This window comes from Bos mutus, chromosome 11, assembly GCF_027580195.1.
Source record: "Bos mutus isolate GX-2022 chromosome 11, NWIPB_WYAK_1.1, whole genome shotgun sequence".
Taxonomy (NCBI): domain Eukaryota; kingdom Metazoa; phylum Chordata; class Mammalia; order Artiodactyla; family Bovidae; genus Bos; species Bos mutus.
In genome coordinates this window covers 5,943,111-5,970,984 of record NC_091627.1, presented here as the reverse complement: position 1 = coordinate 5,970,984, position 27,874 = coordinate 5,943,111, and the positions used below count along the sequence as shown (strand labels likewise).

The window sequence follows — 27,874 nt, the reverse complement described above, 5'->3', positions numbered from 1 at the left end:
CTCCAAAGAAACAATTCGTTAGCAATATGTCGACGCTCTCCAGTTCTTTATTTTTCGCTCGTTCTAATATTTATGCTTCTTGGAGTCAAGGTGGAAGTTGGTGAGGGGCGGCAGTGGAGGCACCAAATAACGTAGGTTTCGAGGAGCGAGCTAAATTCTAAAGAAGCTCAAGGAAGCGATCCAACTCCGGTTCTGGGGAAATCCAATCCGCAGTTTTCCCCTTGCTTTGGTTCCTCGCCGGCCTTACCAACCCGCTCAGGGGAGACATTGGCCAGCCCTGCGCGAGGCCGGCTAGAGTCCTCTGGCTCCCAGGAGGGCGGGACCGACGCTCAGGAGCCTGGAGCAGAGGGCAAGTCTCGGGCGATTGCGGACAGGGGCGGGGGCGCAGCAGGACCACAAATTCCGGCCTGCCCCGCGGGCTACGCCGAAAGTGGTTGGTTGGGAGCTCTAGCTCCGTCGGCCAATGGGGTGCAGGAGAGGGAGCTGACACGGATTCTCGGGGGCCAATGGCAGTGCAGGGGAGGTGGGAGCTTCCTTACCATTCACCTTGCCCCTCTGGAGAACCACATTTAACAGGTCGTACGGGGCCGGACCTTGGAGGGCAGGGGGACCAAAGCCGAAAGACGCCGCAGTGTCTCCGAAAGCGGTGTCTGGAGGGTCCCGGTCCCCACGCGAGGCGCGCACCGGACGTCATCGGGGGGCGGGGCCGGGGCGGGGCCTGGCCTCGTTGTGGAGCGGCTAGTAATCCATCATGGCGGCCGCGAGGGTCGGTGACCGTCCCTGAGCAGCGCCGGAGCCGGAACCGGTTCCTGGGTCCTGCAGCTGAGGAGCCCGCCTTGCGTTGTCCACGGCCCCTACTTGGGCGGGGAGGCCGGGTCTTGCGACGGAGCCCGGGGGATGTGACTGCCTGGCAGCGGCGGCCGTAGCCACGTTCGGGCCCGGGGGAGGCGGGTGTCTCGGACAGAGACCCCCCCCCAGGCTCGGGGCAGCTGAGGCGGCCGGGCCTCCTCCCCGTTCTGTCCTCCACCCGCCTTCGGGGCCGCGAGAGCCCGTCGTCCCTTATCAGCTCCATCCCGGCTCTGGGACCCTGGGGTTGTGGTCTCTTTCCCCAGACCTGGGGACACCCCGTTTCCTGAGGCTTGGAGGAGCGTCGCCCCCCGGAGTAAGCCGCCCATGCCCCCCCGCCCCGGCAGCCTCCCTCTTTACCCCCGAGCCGCCCCTTAACTCCGAATCCCGGCCTCAAGTTTGGCCTCGGAGGCCCCCCTCATTCAAATCCCCTCCCTGCTGTCAAGTAGCCTCCCCTTCCCCCCGCTCCCAGCCTCCCCCCCCCCCGCCCCCCCACGTTGCTCCCGTGAGCCTGTAATGCCCTGACTTCTTCCAATGTCACCTACGGCCCCCTCAGCCTCAGCCCAGCCAGAAACTTTAATGCAGAGGAAAAGCCTGGACTGGTTTCACAGGCCTTTTAAAAAGCGGACTTAAAAAGTTGCTGGCCATGCATTCCTTCTCGTCAGAGGGCCAGCTCTCGCTGAAGTCGGGGTGACCCGTGTCCTTTTCCGGAGAGCAGGGTAGAGAAAAAGCAGGAGCGGCAGCTAGTGTGGCAGGAAATTTGTTGGAAGATGGAGACACCAAGATAGGGGGTGGCTGACTTCCCCAGGAAAAGTTCTGGAGGAGCATTCAAAGACCGATCCACGTTTCCTCGATGTGTGGAAATCGACACGACTTTAGCCTCACTGACCGTTGTACAGCATCCCCTGTGAATATTTCTCTTTAGGTTTTTCTCCTTGAAAGGGAGGAAACGTAGCCAGTAAAAGACACGTGAAATCCAGGAACTTTGAGGTCGCACTGCAGTTACATTACTTCGAATTGATAAACTGCGAATCTAATCGGAACTCCTGTTTGCACACGTCAACCTAAAATCCTAAAATCTTCGCTTCCTTTTATTGTGGAAGATGTCTTGTGATTGACCTCAGTTACTGACTGGTGGAGATGCGGGGAATGTGAAATCCCACGTAAAGACCGTTTCCTTCTCAGCTCACTGATCATTCTGAAAGATCTTGAACCCTCTTCTGGAAAGGGGTGCCTATCCTTGCTTTATGGGGCAGCAGCCTGGAAAAGTTCTTGGGGACCAAAGGAGGCCAAGTCTGCCTGCCCTGCACTTTATCAAAGGAGCAGGCAAGAAGGAGCCATCAAGGCACGGGGGTCCACACTGCAATGTTTTTGTGGAACATGGTGAGTGCTCTTCCAGATTTCTGGTCCTATTTTCTGCTTTGCCATGCGTAAGGAACTTTCGAACCACAGGGCTTGTGTTGGTTCCTTCCAGCTGTATTTAAAACTTCAGTTCCTGTAGTTATCTTTTAGTCTCACGTGGAACTTTCTTTGTATAAGAAAAAGTTACTTGGTGACACTGGATGGCTTTATTCAAAGTCTTACTGATTATTTCTTGCCTGATTGCCTTTCTAACTCACCGTTGACCTTGGACAAGCCATTTTACTATTCCAGTTTCCTGAGGAGGTTGGACATAAGCTATTTCTCAGGATCCATAGTCCATGATTCTGCTCTGACCTATGGCCTGGGCTCTTCCTTCCTCTGAGGTACATGGATCCTTCACTGCTTTATCTGTGGGAAGATTTCAATCTTATCCTCAAAGGGGTTTGTGCACCCCCCAGAGCTGAAAACCACAGGCCCTAGTTGACACTAATAACCTTGATCTTTTCAGTCATAAGTAGAACTTGAAAATCCTCACTTTGGAGCTACGTGGAAACAGTTGGGGGAGGCCACATTCCTTGTGAACTGAGGAGCCCCAACTTTCAGTGGTTCCACCTGAGACAGGGAGTAGTCCTTTCCTCAGAATGGAGCTTTTTATTCCTTCTCTCTTTTGTTTCACATGACACCTGGGGCAAGAAAGGTTGTCTTTGACATTTTTATGAACACCACTGGCATTTGAGTGCTGACAGTACATATTATACTGGTCACGTCCAGTAATTCTGCGTGAAGTTTTAACGCTAAGGATCAGCTTAGACTGATGTCTGTGCCAGGGGCCAGCCACGCACCATTTAATTAGCATCCTGTTTGTACTGTCACAGCCTGACATTTTTCAGACCTAGTACTTATTAAAATATCAGTCGAGCCCACCCACCCTCTGTAAGCAAATGGACGACGTGTGCAAGTAGCATATACTTTGAAATTCAGTCACAAATACCCTTAACAATCTGTGACTACAATAAACAAAGTTCTCTATTCAGTGAACTTGTATTTGACAATTGAGGTTTGATTTTTCTGAGTAATCTGGGTACTTGGATTTTATTTTTGCCTTGAAACATGTTGGATTTTACTTTTGCCTTGAAACACGAGTTGTATTTTAGCATTGGTTTTAGACAGGTAAATAAAGTAATGTATTATGGCACTTCCCACGATCAAGATTTATAAGTGAATTATTTGCATTTCAACTAGTGATGATCATGCAACCTTAGGTAGTGAGAATTGTTCAGTCTCTGAGTCACGTCCAACTTTCTGCAACTCCATAGACTGCAGCTTGCAAGCCTTCCCTGTGCTTCACTGCCTCCCGGAGTTTGTTCATATTCATGTCCATTGAGCCAGTAATGCCATCCACCCATCTCCTCCTCTGCCACCCCCAGTGAAAATTGGTACAGACTTTTTGGAGAGCTTTGGCCAAACATATCTGAATTTAAAATGTACATAGCATCGACCCAGTAATCTCACTTCTAGGAAGCGGTCCTAGCATGGAACAGTGTAGTGCCCTTGGTGTGCCTTTCACCCCTTCAGGGGGTCCAGAGGTGAAAACTTTTCATATTAACACAATACTAAGATGTTGGGCTTCCCCAGTGGCTCAGCAATAAAGAGTCCACCTGCAGTGCAGGAGTCGAGGTTTCCATCCCTGGGTCAGAAAGTTCCCCTGGAGAGGGAAATGGCAACCCGTTCAAGTATTCTTGCCTGGAGAATCCCATGGACAGAGGAGCCTGGCAGGCTACAGTCCATGGGGTCACAGAGAGTTGGATACGACTGAGCTGACCTTAGCATGCACTCACACAAGACGTTATTTGCAATCTTTGCAGTAATGGTGCAAAAGTAATGTAGGCTTCTAGGCATGAATCAAGGTTGTGGCAACTAACCATAGTAGCCATTGTGTTCTTCATGCCATGCACTCATAGTAAACTAGTTCAGTTCAGTTCAGTCGCTCAGTCATGTCCGACTCTTTGCGACCCCATCAATCGCAGCACGCCAGGCCTCCCTGTCCATCACCAGCTCCTGGAGTTCATTCAGACTCACGTCCATCAAGTCAGTGTTGCCATCCAGCCATCTCATCCTCTGTCGTCCCCTTCTCCTCCTGCCCCCAATCCCTCCCAGCATCAGAGTCTTTTCCAGTGAGTCAATTCTTCGCATGAGGTGGCCAAAGTACTGGGGTGTCAGCTTTAGCATCATTCCTTCCAAAGAACACCCGGGGCTGATCTCCTTTAGAATGGACTGGTTGGATCTCCTTGCAGTCCAAGGGACTCTCAAGAGTCTTCTCCAACACCACAGTTCAATAGCATCAATTCTTTGGCGCTCAGCTTTCTTCACAGTCCAACTCTCACATCCATACATGACCAAGGAAAAACCATAGCCTTGACTAGACTAGTAAAAATAATAAATACATATATTTTTTGGTTTTCACTTAAGGATGTTCCTGATGAAACAGCAAAAATTATTAATTTTGTCAATTCTCAACTGTTAATATCTTTGTAATCTTCAGTGAAGGAACTGGAAAGTACTTCTGTGTGCTGTTTGTCTCTAGGAAGAGCTTTGGGCAGTGGTTAGTTCGAGCTGAACTTGCCGCTTTTTTCATAGACTACCATTTTTACTGACAAACTGGTTATTCAGATTAAAAAAATGTTTTAAAAAGTGTTTCAAGGAAAACAGCTGGTAGTGTCTGTTGTCAATGAAAACATCTTTGCTTTCCAGCAAAAATTAGGGTTTTGGAAAACTTGTATCTGCTCCTGTGAAGTAGAGATTGGTGGTAATATTTATAAACACACTATTTTGATGTCTTATAATGGACTACATTATTTGGAAGACCTGCATGATCCAGTGAACTGATATTTTGTAAATGACAATACATGATGTTATAAAGTCAAGCACAGGTAAAAAAGATTCATTCAAGGGGCAAGAAGGACCATTGAATTTTCATGTAACAGAATACAAATATTAATTGATACGAGTTTTAGATTCTATATCAAAACTAGCCTTTAGGAAACTACCACTTACCGAGTTTGGTGTAGCTTCAAAGAACAGTATCTATAGTTATCTACAAATGGGGGAAAACAAGCCATTTCCCAGTGAAAACAGACATGTTTATTTTTAGGTGAACAAATGAATTATTTAAAATTTTCAGTTTAAATTATACTACAGTAAATATTGATGAGGTAATCTATATAAAAGCACTTTGGGGTTCTATATAGTTTTCAAGAGTGTAAAGAGGTGAGATAAAAGTTTTTAAACTGTTATTATAGAAAGTCTATCAAGAAGTCATATAAGGGAGTGAGCAAACAAACCGAAATAGGAAATCATATTAGGATGTTTATTGCCCACATACTGTAAGTGCCAACACGGAAAGCTGTCCATGTACTGGTAAGTGGAAAAAAGCAGTTTGGGGATCAGTCTACGTGGTGTGGCCCCATTCTTGTAAAACAAAAATTAACTATTTATTTGTACATGTATGGAAAAAAGATAGAAGCATTTAGACTGACATAATTGTTAATCTCTAGGGAATTTGGGATTTAGGTGAAATAGCAGAAAACTTACACTTTTTACTTTGCATTTGTGATGTTTCAGACTTTTTACAAAAAATTTGTTCTATTTTGTAATACCCAAATTAGGGTTTAAAAAACAAATTGATGGCATCTCAACCAAATAGTCAATTCTTTGTAATACATATTGTTTAATGAAAGAAATTGCCTAGATCATGTTTTAACTGAAGACAAGTAAATTTCTTTGGACTTTGGGTATACTTTTCCTAGGGGAGCAAATGGTTCTTGATCTCTCACAGGCTGATCTTTCTAGAGTTGGTTAATATCCATATAGTTTGGATTGAAAAACTCGCAGCCGTAACATACAGTGTTGGACCAGATGTGAATCTGGAAGCCAAGAATAGTGTGTGGTACGGTGGTGGTGATGAACCTGAATGGAATGGGCAGATGGCAGCTTTTTGCTAGGATTATTCAGGGTCAAAGGGCTAGTCATATGTACAGGCAACGGGGGAAGGAAACCATCGTATTGTTTTATGGACCTTCTGTTCCTTCCAAATTTCAGTGTCTTGACTAAGAAAATTCACTTTTGTGAAAGTTGGTAAAACAGGATTGAAAGCACTCCCTAGTAAACTTGTTTACCTTAATGTGTCCTTTTCTCAGCAAATATCTATTGAGCTCACACTACGTTCCAGGAAGTGTTTTAGTCGTTGGTGATACATTAGTGGGTAAAAGCACCTCCCTGCCCTCCTCAAACTTACGTTCTAGTTGGTGGAGTTATTGTTCATTGTTCAGTCACTAAATGGTGTTTGATTCTTTGTGACCCCATGGACTATAGCATAGCAGGCTTCCTTGCTTTTTACCATCTCCCAGAGCTTGCCCAAACTCATGTCCGTTGAGTCAGTGATGCCATCCAGCCATCTCATCCTCTGTCACCCCTTCTCCTCCTGCCTTCAATCTTTCCCAGCATCAGGGTCTTTTCCAGTGTGTCAGTTTATCGCATCAGGTGGCCAAATTGGAGCTTCAGCTTTAGCATCAGTCCTTCCAATGAATATTTAGGGTTGATTACCTTTAGGATTGACTAGTTTGATCTCCTTGCTGTCCAAGGGACTCTCAAGAGTCTTCTCTAGCACCACAATTCAAAAACTTCAATTCTTTGGCATTCAGCCTTCTTTCTTTTCTACTGGAAAAACCATAGTTTTGACTATACAGACCCTTGTCAACCAACTGATGTCTCTGCTTTTTAATATGCTGTCTAGGTCTGTCATAGCTTTTCTTCCAAGGAGCAAGCATCTTTTCATTTCATGGCTGCAATCACTGTCTGCAGTGATTTTGGAGCCCAAGAAAATAAAACCTACCACTGTTTCCACTTTTTCCCCATATATTTTTCATGAAGTAATGGGACCAGATGCCATGATCTTTGATTTTTTAACGTTGAGTTTGAAGCCAGCTTTTTCACTGTCCTTTTTCACCTTCATCAAGAGGCTCTTTAGTTCCTCATCACTTTCTATTATTAGAGTGGTTTCATTTGCATATCTGAGGTTGTTGATACTTCTCTTGGCAGTCTTGATTCCAGCTTGTAATTCATCTAGCCCAGCATTTCACATGATGTACTCTGCATATAACTTAAATAAGCAGGGTGACAATATACAGCAAAATCCTTTCCCAATTTTGAACCAGTCCTTTGTTCCATGTCCGGTTCTAACTGTTGCTTATTGACCTGCATACAGGTTTCTCAGACAGCAGCTCACGTGGTCTGGTGTTCCCATCTCTAAGAATTTTTTTGTTGTTGTTGTTTTCATCTCTAAGAACTTTGCATAGTTTGTTGTGATCCATACAATCAAAGGCTTTAGCATAGTCAATGAAGTAGAAGTAGATGTTTTTCTGGAATTCCCTTACTTTCTCTATGATCCCGTGGATGTTGGCAATTTGATCTCTGGTTCCTCTGCCTTTTCTAAATTCAGCTTGTACATCTGTAAGTTCTTGGTTCACATACTGCTGGAGCCTAGCTTGAAGGATTTTGAGCATTACCTTGCTAGCATGTGAGATGAGCACAATTGTATGATAGTTGGAACATTCTTTGGCATTGCCTTTCTTTGGGATTGGAATGAAAACTGATCTTTTCCCAGTTCTATGGCCGTTGCTGAGTTTTCCAAATTTGTTGGCATATTGAGTGCAGCACTTTAACAGCATCTTCTTTTAGGATCTGAAATAGCTCAGCTGGAATTCCATCACCTCCACTAGCTTTGTTTGCAGTAATGCTTCCTAAGGTCCACTTAAATTCACACTGGCTCTAGGTGAGTGATCATACCATTGTGGTTATCTAGATCTGGTTAAAAGGATCATTAAGACCTTTTTTGTATAGTTCTGTGTATTAATGCCACCTCTTAATCTCTTCTGCTTCTGTTAGTTCCTTGCCATTTCTGTCCTTTATTGTGCCCATCTTTGTGTGAAAAGTTCCCTTGTATCTTTAGTTTTCTTGAAGAGATCTCTGCTGCTGCTAAGTTGCTTCAGTCGTGTCCGACTCTGTGCTACCCCATAGATGGCAGCCCACCCGGCTCCCCCATCCATGGGATTTTCCAGGCAAGAGTACTGGAGTGGGTTGTCATTGCCTCCTCTGTGAAGAGATCTCCAGTCTTTCCCATTCTGTTGTTTTCCTCTATTTCTTTGCATTGTTCACTTAAGAAGGCTTTCTTGTCTCTCCTTGCTATCTCTGTTGAGTGTATCTTTCCCTTTCTCTTTTCTTCTTTTCTCAGCTATTTGTAAGGTCTCCTCAGAAAGCCATTTTGCTGTCTTGCATTTCTTTTTCTTTGGGATGGTTTTGGTCACCGCCTCTTGTATGATGTTATGAACTTCTGTCTGTATTTCTTCAGGCACTCTGTCTACCACATCTAATCCCTTGAATCTATTCGTCATCTCCACTGTATACTCATAAGTAGGATTTGACATAGGTCATACCTGAATGGTCTAGTGGTTTTCCCTACTTTCTTCAATTTAAGCCTGAAGTTTGCAATAAGGAGCTCAACACCAGCAACAAGTAAAACATAGAGTTGCTGAGGAGCTGAATAACACCGAAAGGGACAGGGACTGTTAGGGGGTGACTTTAGTTAGGGTGGCCAGAGAGGCTCTTTGAGAAGGTGGGGTTTGAATAAAGACCCGAGGAGGAAGGTGAGGGAGCAAGCCATGGAAGTAATGGCTTTCAGGCAGGAGGGGAATCGAGGCGTATGGGGGCCCTAGGTAGAGCTTGCTTAGCAGGTTCGAGAAGCCCAGAGTACCTGGAGCAGAGAGAGTGAAGGAGGGTTGCAGGAGATGAAGTGAGGGAGCCGGGAGGTTGGCTGGAGAAGAAAGTGGCCTTGTTGTCCACTTCAAGGATCTTGGCTTTTCCTCATGTGGTCTTGGGAGAATTTCGAGGGAGGAGGACCACAACCTGCTTCATGCTGTAATGAAATCTCTCTGGCTGCTTCGTCCTGAAGGGGAGCCGAGGAGGCAGGAGGGAGTCCACTGGCCATTGATGGCACTAGTCTGGGTGAGAATGGCGCTGGCTTGGTCCAGGGTGGTGGCTGCGGTGAAGGGGTCAGATTCTGTGAATATCTGAAGGCACTCCTGACTAGATTTGTTCTTAGATGTGGGATGTGAGAGAAGTCAAGGATCCGGGGACTGAGTGACTGGAAACATGGAGCTGCCTGTTCCTGAAATGTGAACCAGAGGGTGGGAGTGTGAGGAAGTGGCAGGGACCTGGAGCTGCTGCTTGCACTGGCTGTGTGTGAGGCGCCTGTGCGTGGCTCTGTCAGATATGCGTACATGCACACCCAAGCTTGACTTCAGGGAGGCAGTCCAGGCTGGAGAGGGAACCCGAGGGTCACCAGGTTCTCGCTGGCATTTAAAGCTACGAGAGTGGATGACATCCCCAAGGGAGGACCTCCGTGTGTGTTTCACATAAGCAAGTTGCCGTTCGGTGGTTTATGAAGTTAAGACTTGACACCTTTTTGTAGGATTAGTTTGAATTTTTTTTTTTTTTTTGCGGAGGTCAGGGTGGTGATATTCAAAATTTTACAAGAGAATGATTTTAACTCATGTTTAAGTTTTAAATCCCATTTCTCTAGGTTTTTCCACCCTAAATCAGAAAGTTGCGGAGTTAAAAAAAAATTTGCACACTAGTTTTCCTGTTTTTCTTGGTAGTGAATGTTGTTAATATAAAATCATTTCAATTTGTAAAGCTTTGTAATGCTTTTCTAGTTAGTACTTTTAAAAATGGAAGGTTTTTTCCCCTCTAAATTATTTCTAGATTTTCTAATTTTAAGTTATTACATTCTATGTCTTTCAGGGTATTACTTATTTAATTTGTACATATCAGATGTTTTACTATGAGCTTAACTGAAAAATGATTGTAAGAAATTATTTACTCTCAGTTTAAAACTATTTCACTGTTTTCAAATAAAACTTTATTCGAAGTAACCAAATAGGAACTTCATAGAGCAACAATATAGTTCTTACTGTTGTTAAATTATATTATGCAACCATATAGATTAGAAGGTGGGAAGAAGTACAGCTGTTGAGTCTTATAGGTATTGAAGTTCAATTAGGTCTTTAAATAAAGAGGTTGTTTGGAAAGATTATATCATGTACTTTATGTTAGTGATTGGGGTTGTGGTACATGAACTAAGAAAATGCAAAATTGTATGTTTGTAGATTTTTCAAGGCATCCTGTTATTTTTCATAGTCTAATACATTTTGTATGGCTTTCTTGTTTTTCATCAAATCTTATTCCCCATTTTTTTTAAAAAAAAACTTATTTTTGGCATTACAAGTAAGTTTTTTAAAAATTTTATTGACCTATTATTTATTTTGGCCGAATTATTTTTGGCTGCACTGGGTCTTCGTTGCTGCATGCTGGCTTTCTCATTAAAGCCTCACCTGGCTTTAATTGCAGCAGGTGAGGGCTGCTCTCTAGTTGCAGCCCACGGACTTCCATTGCGGTGGTTTGTGCAGCTCTAGACACTTGGGTTTGAGCAGCTGCGGCTCCAGGGCTCCAGAGCACAGGCTCAGTAGTTGTGGCACATGGGTTTAGTTGCTCTGCGGCGTGTGGGATCTTCCCGGAACAGGGGTCAAACCCATGTGCCCTGCACTGGCAGGTGGATTCTTTACCACTGAGCCACCAGGGAAGTCCCTTGTTCCCCTGTTTAAGAAATATGCTAATAATGTAGAAGAAAACAGAAAATTCAGAAAACAGAAAAATGGGATTAGTAACGGAGGATAATCAAAGATGATTTAACTGAAAGAGTTTTTACCTTATTTAAATGAAGCAACCTAGCGAAGAAAATAATAGAAATTGGAGGAAAGAAGAAATCACTTTGTATTGGTTAGGGACTTTGCCGGTGCCACAGATCTCCATGTGATAACCACTGGTGTGTTGTGAAGTGTGTTGCAAAGAGATGCATTTAATGAGTGGGAGGGAGAAGGATGAGTTAACATGATTGAGTTGGGAATTACACCCATAGGAGTATGTCAGGCATATTATCTGAGTCTGTGGGCTAAAAAGATGAAGACTGCTACTCAGAAGATGAGCTGCAGTAAGGGGAAGCACTCCCTTAGGGCCTTCTGCGTACATCTTCTGCGTGGTGGTTGTGCCCCGGACGTCACTGTTCTGTGTGTTCAAAACCCATCTGCCCTTCAGAACTCTGCTTGACTCCCCCCTCCTTCTTAAAGGCAGACTTTGATGTGTTGTTTTTAAAGGGTTTATTTCCCAGATATTTGGGAGAGTCTAGATATCTTACTGATTTCAAACTTAATTCCGTGTCGTCAGAGAACATCCTCTGTAAAATTTCAGTCTTTTGACATTTACTGAGATTAATTTTATGGCCCAGCCTTTGACCTGTCTTACTGAATGTTCCATTTGTACTTGAAAACAATATGTGTTCTGCAGTCATTGGTTGTAATTTTCTGTAAATGTGAATTAGATCAAGTTGGTTGACAGTGTTGTCTAAAATCTTCTATGGCCTTACTTATTTTTTGATACTTATTTTATCTGTACTTTTGCTCAGCTTCTTTTTTGGTGTGTTTTGTTGCCGAGCCTCAGATGTTAAAAAGCACAGCTATGATGATAGATTTGGGGGGTTTTTTGCTTTTAATTCTATCTTAAATTTTTTTATTTTTTAGCTTTAAAAGTTTTTATTAGAAAACAAAGATGGTAGGTAACTAAGCTTTTAATTAAAGAAGTTAGGAAAGCAGAGTAATCCCACAGTACACAGAAGAAGAAGAGTGGCAAAAATAAAAACACAAGCTGAGAGATGGAAATGATCAAAAATACCACAAGCTGGGGCTCCCCTGGTGGTCCAGTGGTTGAGCATCTTCCTGCCAACGTAGGGGACTCAGGTTTGATCCCTGGTCCTGGAAGACGCCATGGAGCAACTAAGCCCGTGCATCGCAACTCCTGAGCCACCTCGCCTAGGGTCCGTGCACCCCAATGAAGAGTAGTCCCTGCTCACCACAACTAGTGCAAGCCCACGTGCAACAGCAAGGACCCAGCACAGCCAAATAAGTAAATAAATAGATTAAAAATTTTAAAATATACCAAAAGCTGACTTTGAAAGAAATTTGTCAAATAGGCAAACATCTAGTGAGATTGATGAAGAAAAAGAAAAGGCATACAAGAGCAATATTTAGAATGAAAATATAACTATAGATATTGTGTTTTCATGTCATATAGTTTGAAACTCTATTAAGTCACCAGACTTTTTTTTTTTCTCCTATTTTTCAGTTGAGATACTTTCTGTTGATCTACAAGTTCACTAACTGCAGTTTCTAATGTTCAGTTTCTTTAAAATTTTCATGTCAGATATGATCAGTTTAAATTCTGAAATTTCCATTTGGTTCTTTTTTATAGTTTACATTTTTCTATTGAGATTCACTATCTTTTCACTCATTAAGTCCATCTTTTCCTCCAAATCCTTGAAGGTAGAGACCTGTCTGTTAATTCAAATATCTGAGTCAAGTGAAAGTGAAAGAGGTGAAAGTCACTCAGTCATGTTCAACTCTTTGCAACCCCAGGGACTATACAATCCATGGAACTCTTCAGGCCAGAATACTGGAATGGGGTAGCCTTTCCCTTCTCCAGGGGATCTTCCCCACCCAGGGATCGAACCCAGGTTTCCTGCACTGCAGGCCGATTCTTTACCAGCTGAGCCACTGGGGAATCCCAATCTGGGTCATCTTGGGGTCTGTTTTGATTGATTGCTTTTTCCCTGCCTTAGGAGTCACCTTTTCCTGCTTCTTTGCATGTTTAATTATTTTTGATTATATGTCAGACATGTGGATGTTACACTGTAGGGATTTTCAGTCTTGTCTTACTTTAGAGAGGTTTTCATTTTACTCTGACAGGCGGTTAAGTTACTGACATGCTCTTTTGACCCCGTAGGTTGTTTGTATTTTGTTAGAGTGAGTCTGTTTTGGGATTTATCCTTAGTCCAGAGGCATGGCCCTTACTGTAGAGGACATTCTTGATACTAATGCTTGACTTTTCTGGAATCTCAGCTAAGTGAAAGAGGTGTTTAGCAAGGCCTCTCCACTCTGGACCGGCTGCACGTGCATGTTCTGGGCGCCGTGAAGTCTTGGTGCCCCTGTTCACTTCTCACCTCGCAGCTGATGCTGCCTATTGAGCCTTACGGCATCTCACCTTGTGTGTGTGTCAGCCACCTGCTGTTGTCTGATGCTTTCCACTTCCCAAAGCCTCCCCCCTCATGTCCTGCCCTGCAGTTCTAGTTACCTCAGCAGTCTGGAGCTCCAGTCTTGTCTTCCACAGTTCACAGGGACTGCTGCTGTCAGCTTGGCTACCATCGTCTCCCTGCACCATGGTTGGGAAAGTGCCCTGTGCAGGAAGTTGGAGCTTCCCTGCTGTTTTCCTCTTCTCTAAGGGTCACAGCCCTGCCTTGCCTGCTGTCTTATGCCTGAAAACAGTTGTCTCATTTATTTTGTTCAGTTTTGCATTTGCTTAGGGCGAAAGGATATCTGAAACTGCACTATGGCCAGAAGCAGAGGCTCAGGTCTGCATGTGTTCAACCCGAGCAGGATATATCTGTGTAGATTTCTGTGCTGTGAGAGCTTCTTTCATTCCACATTGTTTTTGTAAGATTCACCCATGTGGTTGCAGGTATTGGTAGTTTGTTCATTTTCATTGTTAATTAGTAGTCTGGTCTATAAACGTTCAAGAATTTATTTACACATGCTATTACTGATGGCCGTGCAGATTACTTTCAGTTTTAGCTACTTACAAATAATGCTTCTATGAATGTTCTTATTATAAACCTAGAAGTGGAATCGCTCGTTTACATGGTATAGGCATGTTCCCCGTCAAAGAACTTTCCAGTCATTGCATCAGCGAAGTTCCCATCAGCAGTAGAGGAGACTAAGTTTCTTTACATTCTTCTCAAATCTTGATGCTGTCAGTGTTTTAAATGTCCACTTTTTGTGGGACTCTGCAGTAGTGTCTCATTCTGGGTTTCATTTGAACTTTTTTGTAACTCATGATATTAAGTACCTTTTCATATGTTTATTGGCTATTTGGATATCATGCATATATACACATACATATATGTGTTTCTTATTGATTTATAGGAGTTGTTTATATATTCTCAATCTCTTTTTGAATGCATTTATTGCAAGTATCTTCTTATACTTTGTGGCTTGTCTTTTTTTTTTTCTCTTATTCTCTTAATGGTATCTTTAATGAACCAAAGTTCTTAATTTTAATGTTCAATTTAACAGTCTTCATGATTAGTGCTTTTTTTGGTCCTATACAAGAAATATTTGTCTACCGCGAGGTCATGGAGAAGTTTTATTCTATTACCTTTCGTATTTAGACCTATAGTTCACTTGGAATTGATTTTTTTCTATGTAGAGACGATGGTTGTTTGTTTTCCCCCCATATTTAACTAGTTCTTTAGTTGAGAAGAACATCTGCTGCTGCATAAATCAGGTGTCCACGTGTGTTGAGGTCTGTGTGGGAATTGCTTACTTATTTGTGCGATTTGTCTGTCCTTGCACCAGTGTCTTGTAGTCTTAAACACTGTAGCTTTAAAGTAAGTCTTACTAGCCAGTAGAGGATGGAGAAGGAAATGGCAACCCACTCCAGTCTTCTTGCCTGGAGAGTCCCGTGGACAGAGGAACCTGGGGGACTACAGTCCATGGGGTCGCAGAGTAGCACAGGACTAAAGCAATTTAGCACAGAGCAAGACTTGTTCTTCAGGATTGGCTTGGCTATTCTTGTTCCAAGTACCTTTTAGATACATTTCTAGATACATTTTAGAATCAGTTTAATTAATCTCTATACCAAGGTATTACTTAGTATCAATAGATAGTGGTAGGTAGTAGATATTAAGGTGGATACTATGTTGATACTACACTCTCTTCACTAGTAATGCACAAGGGTAATTGTATCCCTAGAGCCTAGCTGAGAGCCTGTGTTATCAAATTTGGGGACTTTTCAGTAGGAAATAGTCTCTTGGATTTACTATGGGTTTAATTTAATTAGTAGCTCTCCTCTGAGTGAGGTTGAGCATTTTTAACATGCTTAAGGGATATATGTATTTATGTTGCTGCGAACCATCTCAGCAGGCTCACTGTGTGGCAGATCCTGAATAGGTAACTGCAGGGCCGGGTTGCTTGCCTGGCCAGCCCCCACTGCCCTCGGCTCCTTCACTGCCCTGCACCTCTCAAGGAACAGCCCCATCCCAGCCTCCAGAGGGGTTCTCACCAGGCGGTTTTTAGCCCCCACTCTGCATTAGAATCTCCTGTGTGTTAGTCACTCAGTCGCATCCTATTCTTTGTGACCCCATGGACTGTAGCCCACCAGGCTCCTCTGTCCGTGGAATTCTCCAGGCAAGAATACTGGAGTGGGTTGCCATTTCCTTCTCCTTAGGGGCTTGAGAAGACTTCCATCTAGGTTCCACCACTCGGGAGGATTTAATTGGCCTGGGGAGATACCCTGGGGAGCATCAGTTTTTAAATTTGTTTTTTAGCAGAGAAATATTTTATACAAAAGGATTACTGCGGGGAGGGAAAGGGGCTGTTGTGCTAGAGAGAACACCGTGACCATAAGGTCTGCAAAGTGTCTCCTCGTTTCTGTTTTTAACTCTCCAGGTGATTCTAACAAGCAGCCAGGATGAGCACCCCTGCCCTCAGACCCTCATAGCATTCTGAATTGGCCCTCTGATGGAAAGCAAGGCCTTTTCTTCCCTGAAGTTGTGGGAGGACAGTCTTTGCTTCTGGCAGTCAGTGTAAACCATGAGGCAGCCACCTTCAGGCGGGAGCCCGGAAGCCTTGGGAGGGTTGGCATTGTGGTGGAGCTGGGGCGTGAGGGGGACAGTGTAGGGCTGCTACTGCCAGCTGACCTTTGGACTTTGAATTCTGTGACATCATACTGTTTCCTGATTGTTTAAACCAGTTTTGTGTTGGATTTACTGTTACTTTTGGGCTTCCCAGTGGCGCAGTGGTGAAGAATTCACCTGAAGTGCAGGAGACACAGGAGATAGGAGGGTTGGATCCCTGGGTTGGGAAGAGCCCCTGGAGAAAGAAATGGCAGCCCACTCCAGTACTCTTGTCTGGGAAGTCCCCCGATCAGAGGAGCCTGGTGGGCTGCAGTCCATGGGGTTGAAAAGAGTCGGACACAGCTGAGCACGCCTGCACTTTCCTGTAACTTATACCACCGGTGTTCTTGCTGAAAAGGCGATACATTTTAAGGTGATCAGTTATTTCACCTTTCCATTTTTTGAAAGAAAAATGACAGATTCCATTGACAAATCATAATTATATTTGTTAGGTTCTGCCTTAGTCTAAGGGATTCCCTGGTGGCTCAGACAGTAAAGAGTCTGCCTGCAATTCGGGAGACCTGGGTTTGATCCCTGCATCAGGAAGATTCCCTAGAGAAGGAAATGGCAACGCATCCCAGTACTCTTGCCTGGAAAATCCCATGGATGGAGGAGCTTTGCAGGCTACAGTCCATGGGGTCACAAAGAGTCGGACTCGACTGAGTGGCTTCACTTCTGTGTTTGTATTCTACTTTCACACTCGTTTTTATGTTTTGTGAAACTGGCAAAATTCTGTCTTATAAGGATGCTTCTCCCTACCACGGACTTCCCTTGTGACTCAGCTGGTAAAGAATCCACCTGCAAAAATAAGTTTAAAAAAAGAATTCAGAAGCAATGCAGGAAACCCGGGTTCAATCCCTAGGTTGGGAAGATGCCCTGGAGAAGGGAAAAGCTACCCACTCCATTATTCTGGCCTAGAGAAGTCCATGAACTGTATAGTCCATGTGGTTGCAAAGAGTCAGACACGACTGAGAGACTTTCACATATTTGGGCTTCCCTGATAGCGCAGTTGGTAAAGAATCCACCTGCAATGCAGGAGACCCTGGTTCAATTCCCAGGTCGGGAAGATCTGCTGGAGAAGGGATAGGCTACCCACTCCAGTATTCTTGGGCTTTCTTTGTGGCTCAGCTGGTAAAGAATTTGCCTGCAATGCAGGAGACCTGGGTTTGATCCCTGAGTTGGGAAGATCCCCTGGAGAAGGAAAGGCTACCCATATCAGTATTCTGGCCTGGAGAATTCCATGGACTGTATATGTATAGTCCATGGGGTCACAAAGAACTGGATGCGATTGAGCAACTTTCACTCTCCCTACCGCACTATACTAATTATATCCCTGAAGTATATTGCTGGACTGCCTTGTTACAGCAGCACTTTGTTAAAGATAATAGGTTATTTTTATTGCCTTTAAACCCAGTCCTGGGTTGGTAGTGCAGCCTGGCTACTGCCACTTCTTGGAGACTGACTGGGCCAGCCAGTGCCAGCCCTGGCACAGTGCCTGGCCCTCCTGTGCTTGGCTCTTCCTGTGGTCAGCACCCCAGCTAACGTGCTGAGCTCCAGGTCAGTTTAAAGAACCCAGGACCTCTGGCTTAAGGAGCTACTGTGTTTGTTTCGGACCGTTTTACATGGAAGCCACGTGGTAGAGTGTGCTGAGTGCCCAGGGTAAAGACTGGTCAAAGACTCAGCTCATTTTCAGTGCCTTCTTTGAGGCTTGCTGGTGGCCACTCTTGTCTAAGTATTAAAACTGCCTCTGCCTCACAACACTATCTGTTCTTGAGCGATGACAGTTGGAAAACCAGATACAGTCATAATGCAAAGAACCTCAAAGTGTAAGATACAGTCAGAACATTGCCGAAGGGGAAAGAAATGTCACAGTAGTGTTTATCTTTCAATTGCCCTTCCTTCCACAGTAGGAACTGGCGACATTTGATGAGGACATTCAGGTACGAGTCCAGTCACTTGTGATACATTAAGTTATTTAATACAACTACAGTTTCAGATACTTTTAACAGCAAGGAAAACATGGAAACTAAGAAGTGATCATTTTTAGCACATTTGGAAGGTTTGTTTTGTTTGAGAAGTACATTTGACGTAGTTGCTGGGATCAGGTGGTCTGCGTGGGTGAATGATAACATAAAAATGTTAAATCATGTTGTTAAAAGTAATAGTGACAGTTATTACTCTCCACCCCCCCCCCATTATTCAAAACAAAATATATTGTTCAGTGGCTACAAGGTAAGTAAAAGTTTTTATCCTTAGAAAAATATGTGTTTCATTGGTGATATGTAAGCCTTTTCAGCCTAGCAGGGAAAATGGAGCTATTGAAATACAGAAAAGAGCACTGCTTCTGTTATGTGTTAGCAGGAAGCTGCCTGTATAGCCTTGTCTTACTTTGGCTGAGCCATGACATGTGATGTTTAATTAGTAGCACCTGCCTTGGCGTTGTCTAATTCACAATCATGCCATCATGTCATTGTCAGTTAAGTTAAATGCATAGCGTTTCCTGAATTTCTTTTTTAGGGCTCTTATTTTTTAAAAAAGTTTAATTAAGATGTGGGCATAACAGAGAAAGAGCTGAGGTTGTATTGCTGTAGAAGACTCTTAAGAGTCCCTTGGACTGCAGGGAGATCACATCAGTAAATCTAAAAAGAAATCAACCCTGAATATTCATTGGAAGGAATGATGCTGAAGCTCCAATACTTTGGCCACCTGATAACAAAGAGGAGCCGAGTCACTGGAAATGACCCTGATGCTGGGAAAGATTGAGGGCAGAGGAAGAAGGGGGTGACAGAGGATGAGACGGCTGGGTGTCGTCACCAGCTCAATGGACATGAGTTTGAGCAAACTCCAGGAGACAGCGAAGGACAGGGAAGCCTGGCATGCTGCAGTTCATAGGATTGCAAAGAGTTGGACACAACCTAGCAACTGAACAACATCAACAAGGACATGACGGAGAGACACCTTCAGGAAATGTAAGAGGTGTTACTTTAAAAATAGCTTTTTTTTTTTTTTTTTTTTTTTACAAAAACAACATGTATTTCTGTAAATTATTCAAAGAAGAGTTGATTCAGAAAGTAATTTAAAGTTCAGTCAGCATTGTTCAAATGAAAAATTAATACTCTCCTGGGACAAGCAATACATGATCCAAGTAAGAAAAATGGAGGTGTCCTGCGACAGTTTTCAGGGTGCATTTGGGTTAGTGTTTCCAAATTATGAAGTCATGGTTATGGGATGGATTCTGTAAGTTGATCAAACTCTGGTATGACTTTCTAAGTTCACATCATTGTTTTGTAAGAATGTGTAATCATGATGTAGATAGTGAGTCAGTGGAGTCAGTAACGTATGATTCTTTAATTGAAATGAAGGTTTTGTTTAAATTGACTTGTGGGAGGACTTACCAGTAAATTAATAATGAATCCCATAATGAATGGCCACAGATAACACAACCCAAAGAACCCTCGAATTGCAGGGCTGGAAAGAACTGGAAATTGGCTCCTTTTCTGTGCATAGGTACAAAGTTCCTAAGCTAAGTGGGCAGCTGCTCTGTGTGGTTGCTAGTCATGGGGCTGGCTGCTCTCACAGACGCCACCGGAGACCTGTGAGCAGGGATACCAGTGAGCCCACCAGAGTGCCTATGTTGGCCAAGAACTGTGGGTTACACAGAAGAGGGCAAGACCACACGTGTCCTCAGCCATTTACAATCCAGCACAGAGGAAAACAAGAACAGGGTAAGGAAAATGCAGCAAAAAGGGAATTGGATGAGAGCCTAAGAAAAGGGATAAGGCAGGTTTGTTGGGATTGGCGACGCCCAGCTGCTTGGCCACTGCACAGCACCGGGGCTCTGAGGGCTGCGATAAATTGGACCCAGACCTTCCGTGCCGTTAACAGAGCAGTCGCCAGCCCCATCGCCTGGGTCCTTTGCTGTGGTGCGATGCTCACTCCTAGGCCCACAAAGGTTACAGGGTCACGTGTACTCTCTGGTTGTCTTTGGCTTTGGCTGAGCTCAAAGGAGGGCCATCTGTGAGGAATAGCAGTTCTCTTTCCCACATATGTGGGACGTCTCCAGCTGTGTGGATGTCAGTCATTTTGAGGCTGTGTGCTCAGCAGTGAGTCAGACAGGACGCACACCGGGGCTTTTCAGTCATTAACCAATGCCGTGCACTTGGACAGACTTCTGAGAAGGCCTGATGACTACATGCAAAACCTTTTCTCCCCTGGCTGGAGGCTGAGCCCTATTTCAGCAAAGCACGTCCATCTCTGAAGGGCGTTGGGTGAAGTGGAGGCTTGGACACTAGGCGTCGTCATATACCCCTCACCTGTTGTACCTGCCCCTGGAGTGCTTTCTCTGTGCAAAGCACTGTGCAGAACCCTTGGTGTATTACTTTTTAAAATTATTATTATTATTTTTTACGATTTATGTCAAAGTGTATTCTTTTTCTCAATTAATTTATTTTAATTGGAGAATAATTACAATATTATGATGGCTTTTGCCGTATATCAACGTCAGTCAGCCACAGGTATACATGTGTCCCCCCACACACAGCCTGAACCCCCTCCCACCTGGCATATTATTTTTAAAACTTACCAAATTAAGCCAGAGCCCTTATGCTAAAGAACAATCTAAGTGTGGGGCATTGTAGCTTAAAACCTTCTGGTGGTTCCCATTATGTAGAGCAGCAGTCTCTATTTTTGTAAAATATCACGTACCTTTATCTCTCAAAAATTTTTGAGCAAGCAAACTATAGTTCCCAAATAACACCAGAGCCCTTGTGCTAAGGTGCAATCTGCCGTTGTGTAGCTCAGAAACTTCTGGTGGTTCCCATTATATAGTGAAACAGTCTCTATTTTTGTGAAAAATTACATAGTCTTATCTAAAAATTGAGCAGGTAAACCATATATATGTACATACATATTATACATATATATATATTCATTTTTTTTCCTTTTGCTGAAGTTGTGTTAGAGTAGAATTGTTTTCACTTCTTTGCTTTTACAGAGACAAAAGTGGGCAAGAATAGAGGTAGGGAGCTGAGAAGGTCCTCTCCCTTCGTTCTGTCGGTTCAGTCGCTCAGTCGTGTCCGACTCTTTGCGACCCCATGAATCACAGCACGCCAGGCCTCCGTGTCCATCACCAACTCCCGGAGTTCACTCAAACTCATGTCCACCGAGTCAGTGATGCCATCCAGCCATCTCATCCTCTGTCGTCCCCTTCTCCTTCTGCCCCCAATCCCTCCCAGCATCAGGGTCTTTTCCAGTGAGTCAGTTCTTCTCATGAGGTGGCCAGAGTATTGGAGTTTCAGCTTCAGCATCAGTCCTTCCAATGAACACCCAGGACTGATCTCCTTTAGGATGGACTGGTTGGATCTCCTTGCAGTCCAGGGGACTCTCAAGAGTCTTCTCCAACACTACAGTTCAAAAGCATCAATTCTTTGGCACTCAGCTTTCTTCACAGTCCAACTCTCACATCCATACATGACCACTGGAAAAACCATAGCCTTGACTAGACGGACCTTTGTTGGCAAAGTAATGTCTCTGCTTTTGAATATGCTATCTAGATTGGTCATAACTTTTTTTCCAAGGAGTAAGCGTCTTTTAATTTCATGGCTGCAGTCACCATCTGCGGTGATTTTGGAGCCCCCAAAAATAAAGTCTGACACTGTTTCTCCATCTATTTCTCATGAAGTCATGGGACCAGATGCCATGATCTTCGTTTTCTGAATATTGAGCTTTAAGCCAACTTTTTCACTCTCCTCTTTCACTTTCATCAAGAGGCTTTTTAGTTCCTCTTCACTTTCTGCCATAAGGGTGGTGTCATCTGCATATCTGAGGTTATTGATATATCTCCCGGCAGTCTTGATTCCAGCTTGTGCTTCTTCCAGCCCAGCATTTCTCATGATGTACTCTGCATATAAGTTAAATAATCAGGGTGACAATATACAGCCTTGACGTACTCCTTTTCCTATTTGGAACCAGTCTGTTGTTCCATGTCCAGTTCTAACTGTTGCTTTGGACCTTTTAACTGTCTGCTGTGTAGGTGGCTTAGACTGGCCTGCCTAATAGACCACCCTGCAGTTTTGATTTGTATTTTTCTGTAGAAAGAAAAAAATAAACAACAGCGTAACTCTTGATACCTCCTCGTTTCTCCCTTCCTCCCTTCTGCCTGTGAATTCTGGCTCACGATAGGAAATGGAAACTCCCGGAGTGAGGGGGAAATGACTTTCACATTTGTGTTGATCATTCTGAAGTTCTTTCCCTCAGATTTCAGCCTGAACTCTTTTGATAACAGACTTTAGCTCTTGTTCTTTGAAATGCATGTGGAAAATGTTTATCAGCGTGGAAATTGGCCCGTTTTTCCATTCCTTTTGTTTTGGCCACAGTCTGCCACATGGGGATCTTAGTTCCCCCTGCCAGGGATCGAACCTATACCCCATGCATTGGAAGTATGGAGTCTTAACCACTAGACCACCAGGGGAATCCTGAAATTTGTGGCATTTTTGATCTCATAAAACTCCCCAAATTGTCTAATTATTGAACTCCTTCTTGTTTGATTGTGGCTGGTTCTGTTTTTGAAAGAGAAATTGAAGATTAAGTTAATAACTTAAAGTGAACCTGGAAAAGTAAGGCTTCAGTGAATGAAGAGTATATGTTAAACCAAGCCTTCCCAGAAATCAAAGTACAGACTATGGAATATACAGGGCTTCTTTTGTTCCTTGACAGTTTCCTGCTTCTGTGTCTACCTCCTTGTCCCAACAGGGAGATAAGGGTGATACTGAAATCATGACTTTTTCTGAATGCAGATCCCTGTTTACCACTTCTGAGCAGTGTGACTGCCGACACCAGCGTTGGTGTAGTTGGTACTAGCTTAGGACATCCTCTGTGCTACACGTTTTGCTGGGTACTAGCAAAGCACTGGCACCCCACTCCAGTACCCTTGCCTGGAAAATCCCATGGACAGAGGGGCCTGGAAGGCTGCAGTCCATGGGGTCGCTGAGGGTCGGACACGACTGAGCGACTTCACTTTCCCTTTCCACTTTCATGCATTGGAGAAGGAAATGGCAACCCACTCCAGTGTTCTTGCCTGGAGAATCCCAGGGACTGGGGAGCCTGGTGGGCTGCTGTCTATGGGGTCGCACAGAGTCGGACACGACTGAAGTGACTTAGCAGCAGCAGCAGCAGCAGCAGCAGCAGCAGCAGCAAAACACTACAGAGCCTCTTGATGAAAGTGAAAGAGGAGAGTGGAAAAGTTGGCTTAAAACTCAGCGTTCAGAAAACTAAGATCACGGCATCCGGTCCCATCACTTCATGGCAAATAGACAGGGAAACAATGGAAACAGTGAGAGACTTTATGTTTTGGGGCTCCAAAGTCACTGCAGATGGTGACTGCAGCCGTGAAATTAAAAGACGCTTGCTCCTTGGAAGAAAAGCTATGACCAACCTGCTGCTGCTACTGCTAAGTCACTTCAGTTGTGTCCGACTCTGTGCGACCCCATAGACGGCAGCCCACCAGGCTCCCCTGTCCCTGGGATTCTCCAGGCAAGAACACTGGAGTGGGTTGCCATTTCCTTCTCCAATGCATGAAAGTGAAGTCGCTCAGTTGTGTCCGACCCTCAGTGACCCCATCGACTGCAGCCTTCTATCCATGGGATTTTCCAGGCAGGAGTACTGGAGTGGGGTGCCATCGCCTTCTCCTGAACAACCTAGACAGCATATTAAAAAGCAGAGATGTTACTTGACTAACAAAGGTCTCTCTAGTCAAAGCTATGGTTTTTCCAGCAGTCATGTATGGATGTGAGAGTTGGACTCTAAAGAAAGCTGAGCACCGAAGAATTGATGCTTTTGAACTGTGGTGTTGGAGAAGGCTCTTGAGAGTCCCTTGGACTGCAAGGAGATCCAACCAGTCCATCCTATAGGAAATCAATCCTGCATATTCATTGCAAGGACTTAAGCTTGCATATTCATTGCAGTGCTGAAGCTGAAACTCCAATACTTTGGCCACCTGATGCAAAGAACCGACTCATGGGAAAAGACCCTGATGCTGGGGAAGATTGAAGGCAGGAGGAGAAGGGGACAACAGAGCATGAGATGGTTGGATGGCATCACTGACTCAATGGACAATGAAAACTTAGTGGAGTTTTTTAGTAGGCTCTGGGAGTTGGTGATGGACAGGGAAGCCTGGCGTGCTGCAGTCCATGGGGTTGCAAAGAGTCAGACATGACCGAGTGACTGAACTATACTGAGCAATACAGCAAGTGTTTTTTTTTTAATATATATATTTACAATTTTATTTGTTTATTTTTGGCTGTGCTGGGCCTTCACTGCTGCTTGGGCTTTTCTTTAGTTGTGGAGATCGGAAGCTACTTTAGTTGTGGTTCATGGGCTTCTAATCATGGTAGCCTCTCTTGTTGCGGAGCACAAGTTCTAGGGTGCGAGGGCTTCAGTGACTGTGGCTCCCGGGCTCTAGAGCACAGGCTCAATAGTTGTGGCGCACAGGCTTTGTTGTGCCGAGGCATGTGGGATCTTCCTGGACCAGGGATCGAACCCATGTCTCCTGCATTGGCAGTGGATTCTTTACCACTGAGCCACCAAGGAGACCCAGCAAGTCTTTTTAACTTCTCAGAGTCTCTGGTTCCTGATTTGCAAAATAGGAATCATAGTACTCACCTTGATTGTACTGTTGATGGGAGAATTAAATGAGATAATAAAAAGTCTAACAAAGCCTGGCACTTAGCCTCTCAGTTCAGTCACTCGGTCGTGTCTGACTCTTTGATCCTATGGACTGCAGCATGCCAGGCCTCCGTATCCATCACCAGCTCCCGGAGTTTACTCAAACTCCTGTCCATTGAGTCAGTGATGCCATCCAACCATCTCATCCTCTGTCATCCCATTCTCCTCTCACCTTCAATCTTTCCCAGCATCAGGGTCTTTTCAAATGACTCACTTCTTCGCATCAGATGGCCAAAGTATTGGAGTTTCAGCTTCAGCATCAGTCCTTCCATTCAACATTCAGGACTGATTTCATTTAGGATGGACTGGTTGGATCTCCTTGCAGTCCAAGGAACTCTCAAGAGTCTTCTCCAACACCACAGTTCAAAAGCATCAATTCTTTGGCGCTCAACTTTCTTTAAAGTCCAACTCTCACATCCATACATGACTACTGGAAAAACACAACTACTTAGCCTCTAACAAATGTTAATTATTGCTGCTCTTATTATTTATAATTCTAGAATAATATACCTGTCAGTCATAAGGAGCAGGCCAAAAAGGACTAAACTAGAGGAAAATTAAGAGATAAACTCTAGTAGTGATAATGTTGTGATGAGCAGTTTGCCAGAGACAAGGTTGCACAGTGTTGGTAATTATGGCTTATCTGTAAAATCCATGGGTTGTATCTGAACACATGATGACACTGGAATGCAATGCCTCAAGAAAATTCTCAAGAAAACCCTTCTTAAACTGTAAATACTTTTTTAAAAAAAGTACTTCCTTCAGGGTGGTTGGAGGATGTGAGCTGTAGAGATCTTTCCATTCCTGCTACTTGATTTGTGTGCCTCTAATCACCTGCCCTGAGGATTTCCTTGTCGTTCGGGCCTTCGGGCCATTCCTGCTGTAGTGGCAGCGTCCTCTGACCTGACGCCTCCTTTTCTTTCCCTCCTGTAGTTTCATATTTCTTCAGGACAGTTTTCTAATCCTTAAATCTACTGCTTGTCATTTCGCACACATTTTTTTTTTTCAGCCCTTTTGTCAGAGTCTGCATAGGTTTTATTTGTGAACCTTTGCTAGTTCGTGAGGCACGGTTTGGTGTAACGTGTTGTGGATAGGGACTTCCCTGGCGGTCCAGTGGCTGAGACTGCGCTTCCAGTGTAGGGGGGCATGAGTTCGATCCCTGTTCGGGGAACTGAGATCCTGCAAGCCACACAGCACGGCCAAAATAAATAAAGAAAAATGAGAATAATAAAACAATTTATAAAATATTTAAATTTATATATTGTGGTTAGTTTGCTAGAGATTAAGTTCTGAGGTTTATAAGCAACCCTGCAAGCCTTCAATTCTCCTAGGTCAGAAAGATTTCTTGCATGGGTAAAAGCCTAAGGAATTTAGTGGTCTACCAGAGCCCGGTGGGCTGCAGTCCGTAGGATCGCAAAGAGTTCGACATGAGTGAAGCAACTTAGCACGCACACACCAGAGTATTTGCATTTTTTCTCTGTGTTGTTGTGATGGCTGGTTCTCCTCATGACTTTCTGGGCATTTGTCAATTTAAAGAAGTCTGTAGGGATTTGAAGTAAAGCTTACACTCTGCTGGTTATTTGACAACTGGTTTTCCAGGCCCTTGCTTTCAGCTTCCTCCATTCTTATACTATGTAGCCATGTTATTTTTCACCAGCATCTTCACCTGCTGGTGAAGGATGAAGGGAACGGGTGAATTTCTTTGAGGCTCTTCCAATACAGAATCATTTTTTGACCTTATGGTCCTTAGGCTTATGTTTAGTTACATAGTGAATGTGGGCTGACCCAAATGTCTTTGGAGCATGCTTTGGGCTCAAAAGTTATTTCATTCTTCTTTATTACTGTGTTAGTGCTGATTTAATTAGAGAAGATAAGAGGGAAGATATGGAATAAACTATAAATAACTACCACCCATGACAACAGGACACAAAATACTTTCAGTGCCCCAGTAACCTTCCCCTTTCGATTCCTTTGCAGTCACTCCCTCCCTTCATCCTTGGCCGCTGGCAACCGCTGGTCTGTTGTCATCTCCGTATTTTGTCTTTCTGAGAATGCCACGTTGTTGGAACCATGCAGTGTATGACCTTTGAAGGCTGACTTCTTTCACTGAGCATAACACCTTTGAGATACATCCACGTGTTGCAAATAGCACTAGTTTGCTCCTTTTTGTTACTGAGTAGTAGTCTGTTGTGCCGACGTACCGCAGTGGTTTATTCGTTCATCAGTTGAAGGCCATTTGGGTCATTGCCAGCTACTGATGCGTATGAATAGAGTTGTTATAAACCTCTGGGTACAGTTTTTAATGGGAATATAAGCTTTCAATTCACATAGCATGTTAGTTTCCTATGAATGCTATAACAAATTACCACAAGCAAGAGAAATTTCTTTCCCCACTGTTTTAGAAATTAGAAGTCTGAGACTAGTACCGCTGGGCTGAAGTCATTGTGTCGGCAGGGCCTTGCCCCTTCCAAGGTTCTAGGGAAGAACCTCTTCCTTGCCTCTTCCAGCTTTTAGAGGCCACCAGCACTCCTTGGCAAGCCATGGAGTGGCTTCCGTGGAAGTAAGTCCTTCCCCAAATCCCTCCAACCTCTCACTTCCATCTTCTCCTCCTGTTTTGTAGTCATGTTTCCGTCAGCCTCCCCCTTCTTTTTCTGTTATATCCGTTTGCTTGTTTCATTGTTTGGATTCCACGTATAAGTGATAACATATAGCAGTCGTCTTTGTCTGGCATTTCACTAAGCGTGATACCCTCCAGGTCCATCCATCTCCTTGAAAATGGCAAAATTTCGTTCTTCTTTATGGCTTAGTAGTGTTCCACCGTATGTATGTATGTGTATGCACACATATGTGTGTGTGTCTGTGTGTGTGTGTATATATATCTCACACCTTCTTTATCCACTCTTCTGTTGGTGGACACTTGGGTTGCTTTCATATCTTGGCTGTTGCAAATGCTGCTGCTGTGAACACTGGGGTGCGTGTAGCTATTTGAATTAGCTTTTTTGTTTTCTCTGGATATATGCGCAAGAGTGGAATCAGTAGATCCTGCGCTGA

At 44.1% G+C, this 27,874-nt stretch overlaps 2 protein-coding genes across 2 annotated transcripts in view; both read left to right on the top strand.

Moving 5' to 3' along the window:
- The first annotated feature begins 546 nt into the window (after positions 1 to 546).
- Positions 547 to 1,479, top strand: LOC138989815 (uncharacterized). Its single transcript, XM_070378835.1, has one exon. The coding sequence runs from the start codon at positions 1,381 to 1,383 to the stop codon at positions 1,477 to 1,479; it is 99 nt and encodes a 32-aa protein (XP_070234936.1). The 5' UTR covers positions 547 to 1,380.
- A 106-nt stretch (positions 1,480 to 1,585) lies between these two features.
- Positions 1,586 to 27,874, top strand: part of ABL1 (ABL proto-oncogene 1, non-receptor tyrosine kinase) — a 142,024-nt gene continuing 115,735 nt past the window's right edge. Inside the window, exon 1 of the mRNA XM_070378833.1 lies at positions 1,586 to 2,229. Within this exon, the coding sequence (XP_070234934.1) occupies positions 2,094 to 2,229 (136 nt within the window). The 5' untranslated portion in view covers positions 1,586 to 2,093. The remainder of the gene's footprint in view (positions 2,230 to 27,874) is intronic.

Excerpts from the sequence above, each read along its gene's own strand:
- LOC138989815 (XM_070378835.1), top strand. The coding sequence starts at position 1,381 with ATGTCACCTACGGCCCCCTCAGCCTCAGCCCAGCCAGAAACTTTAATG.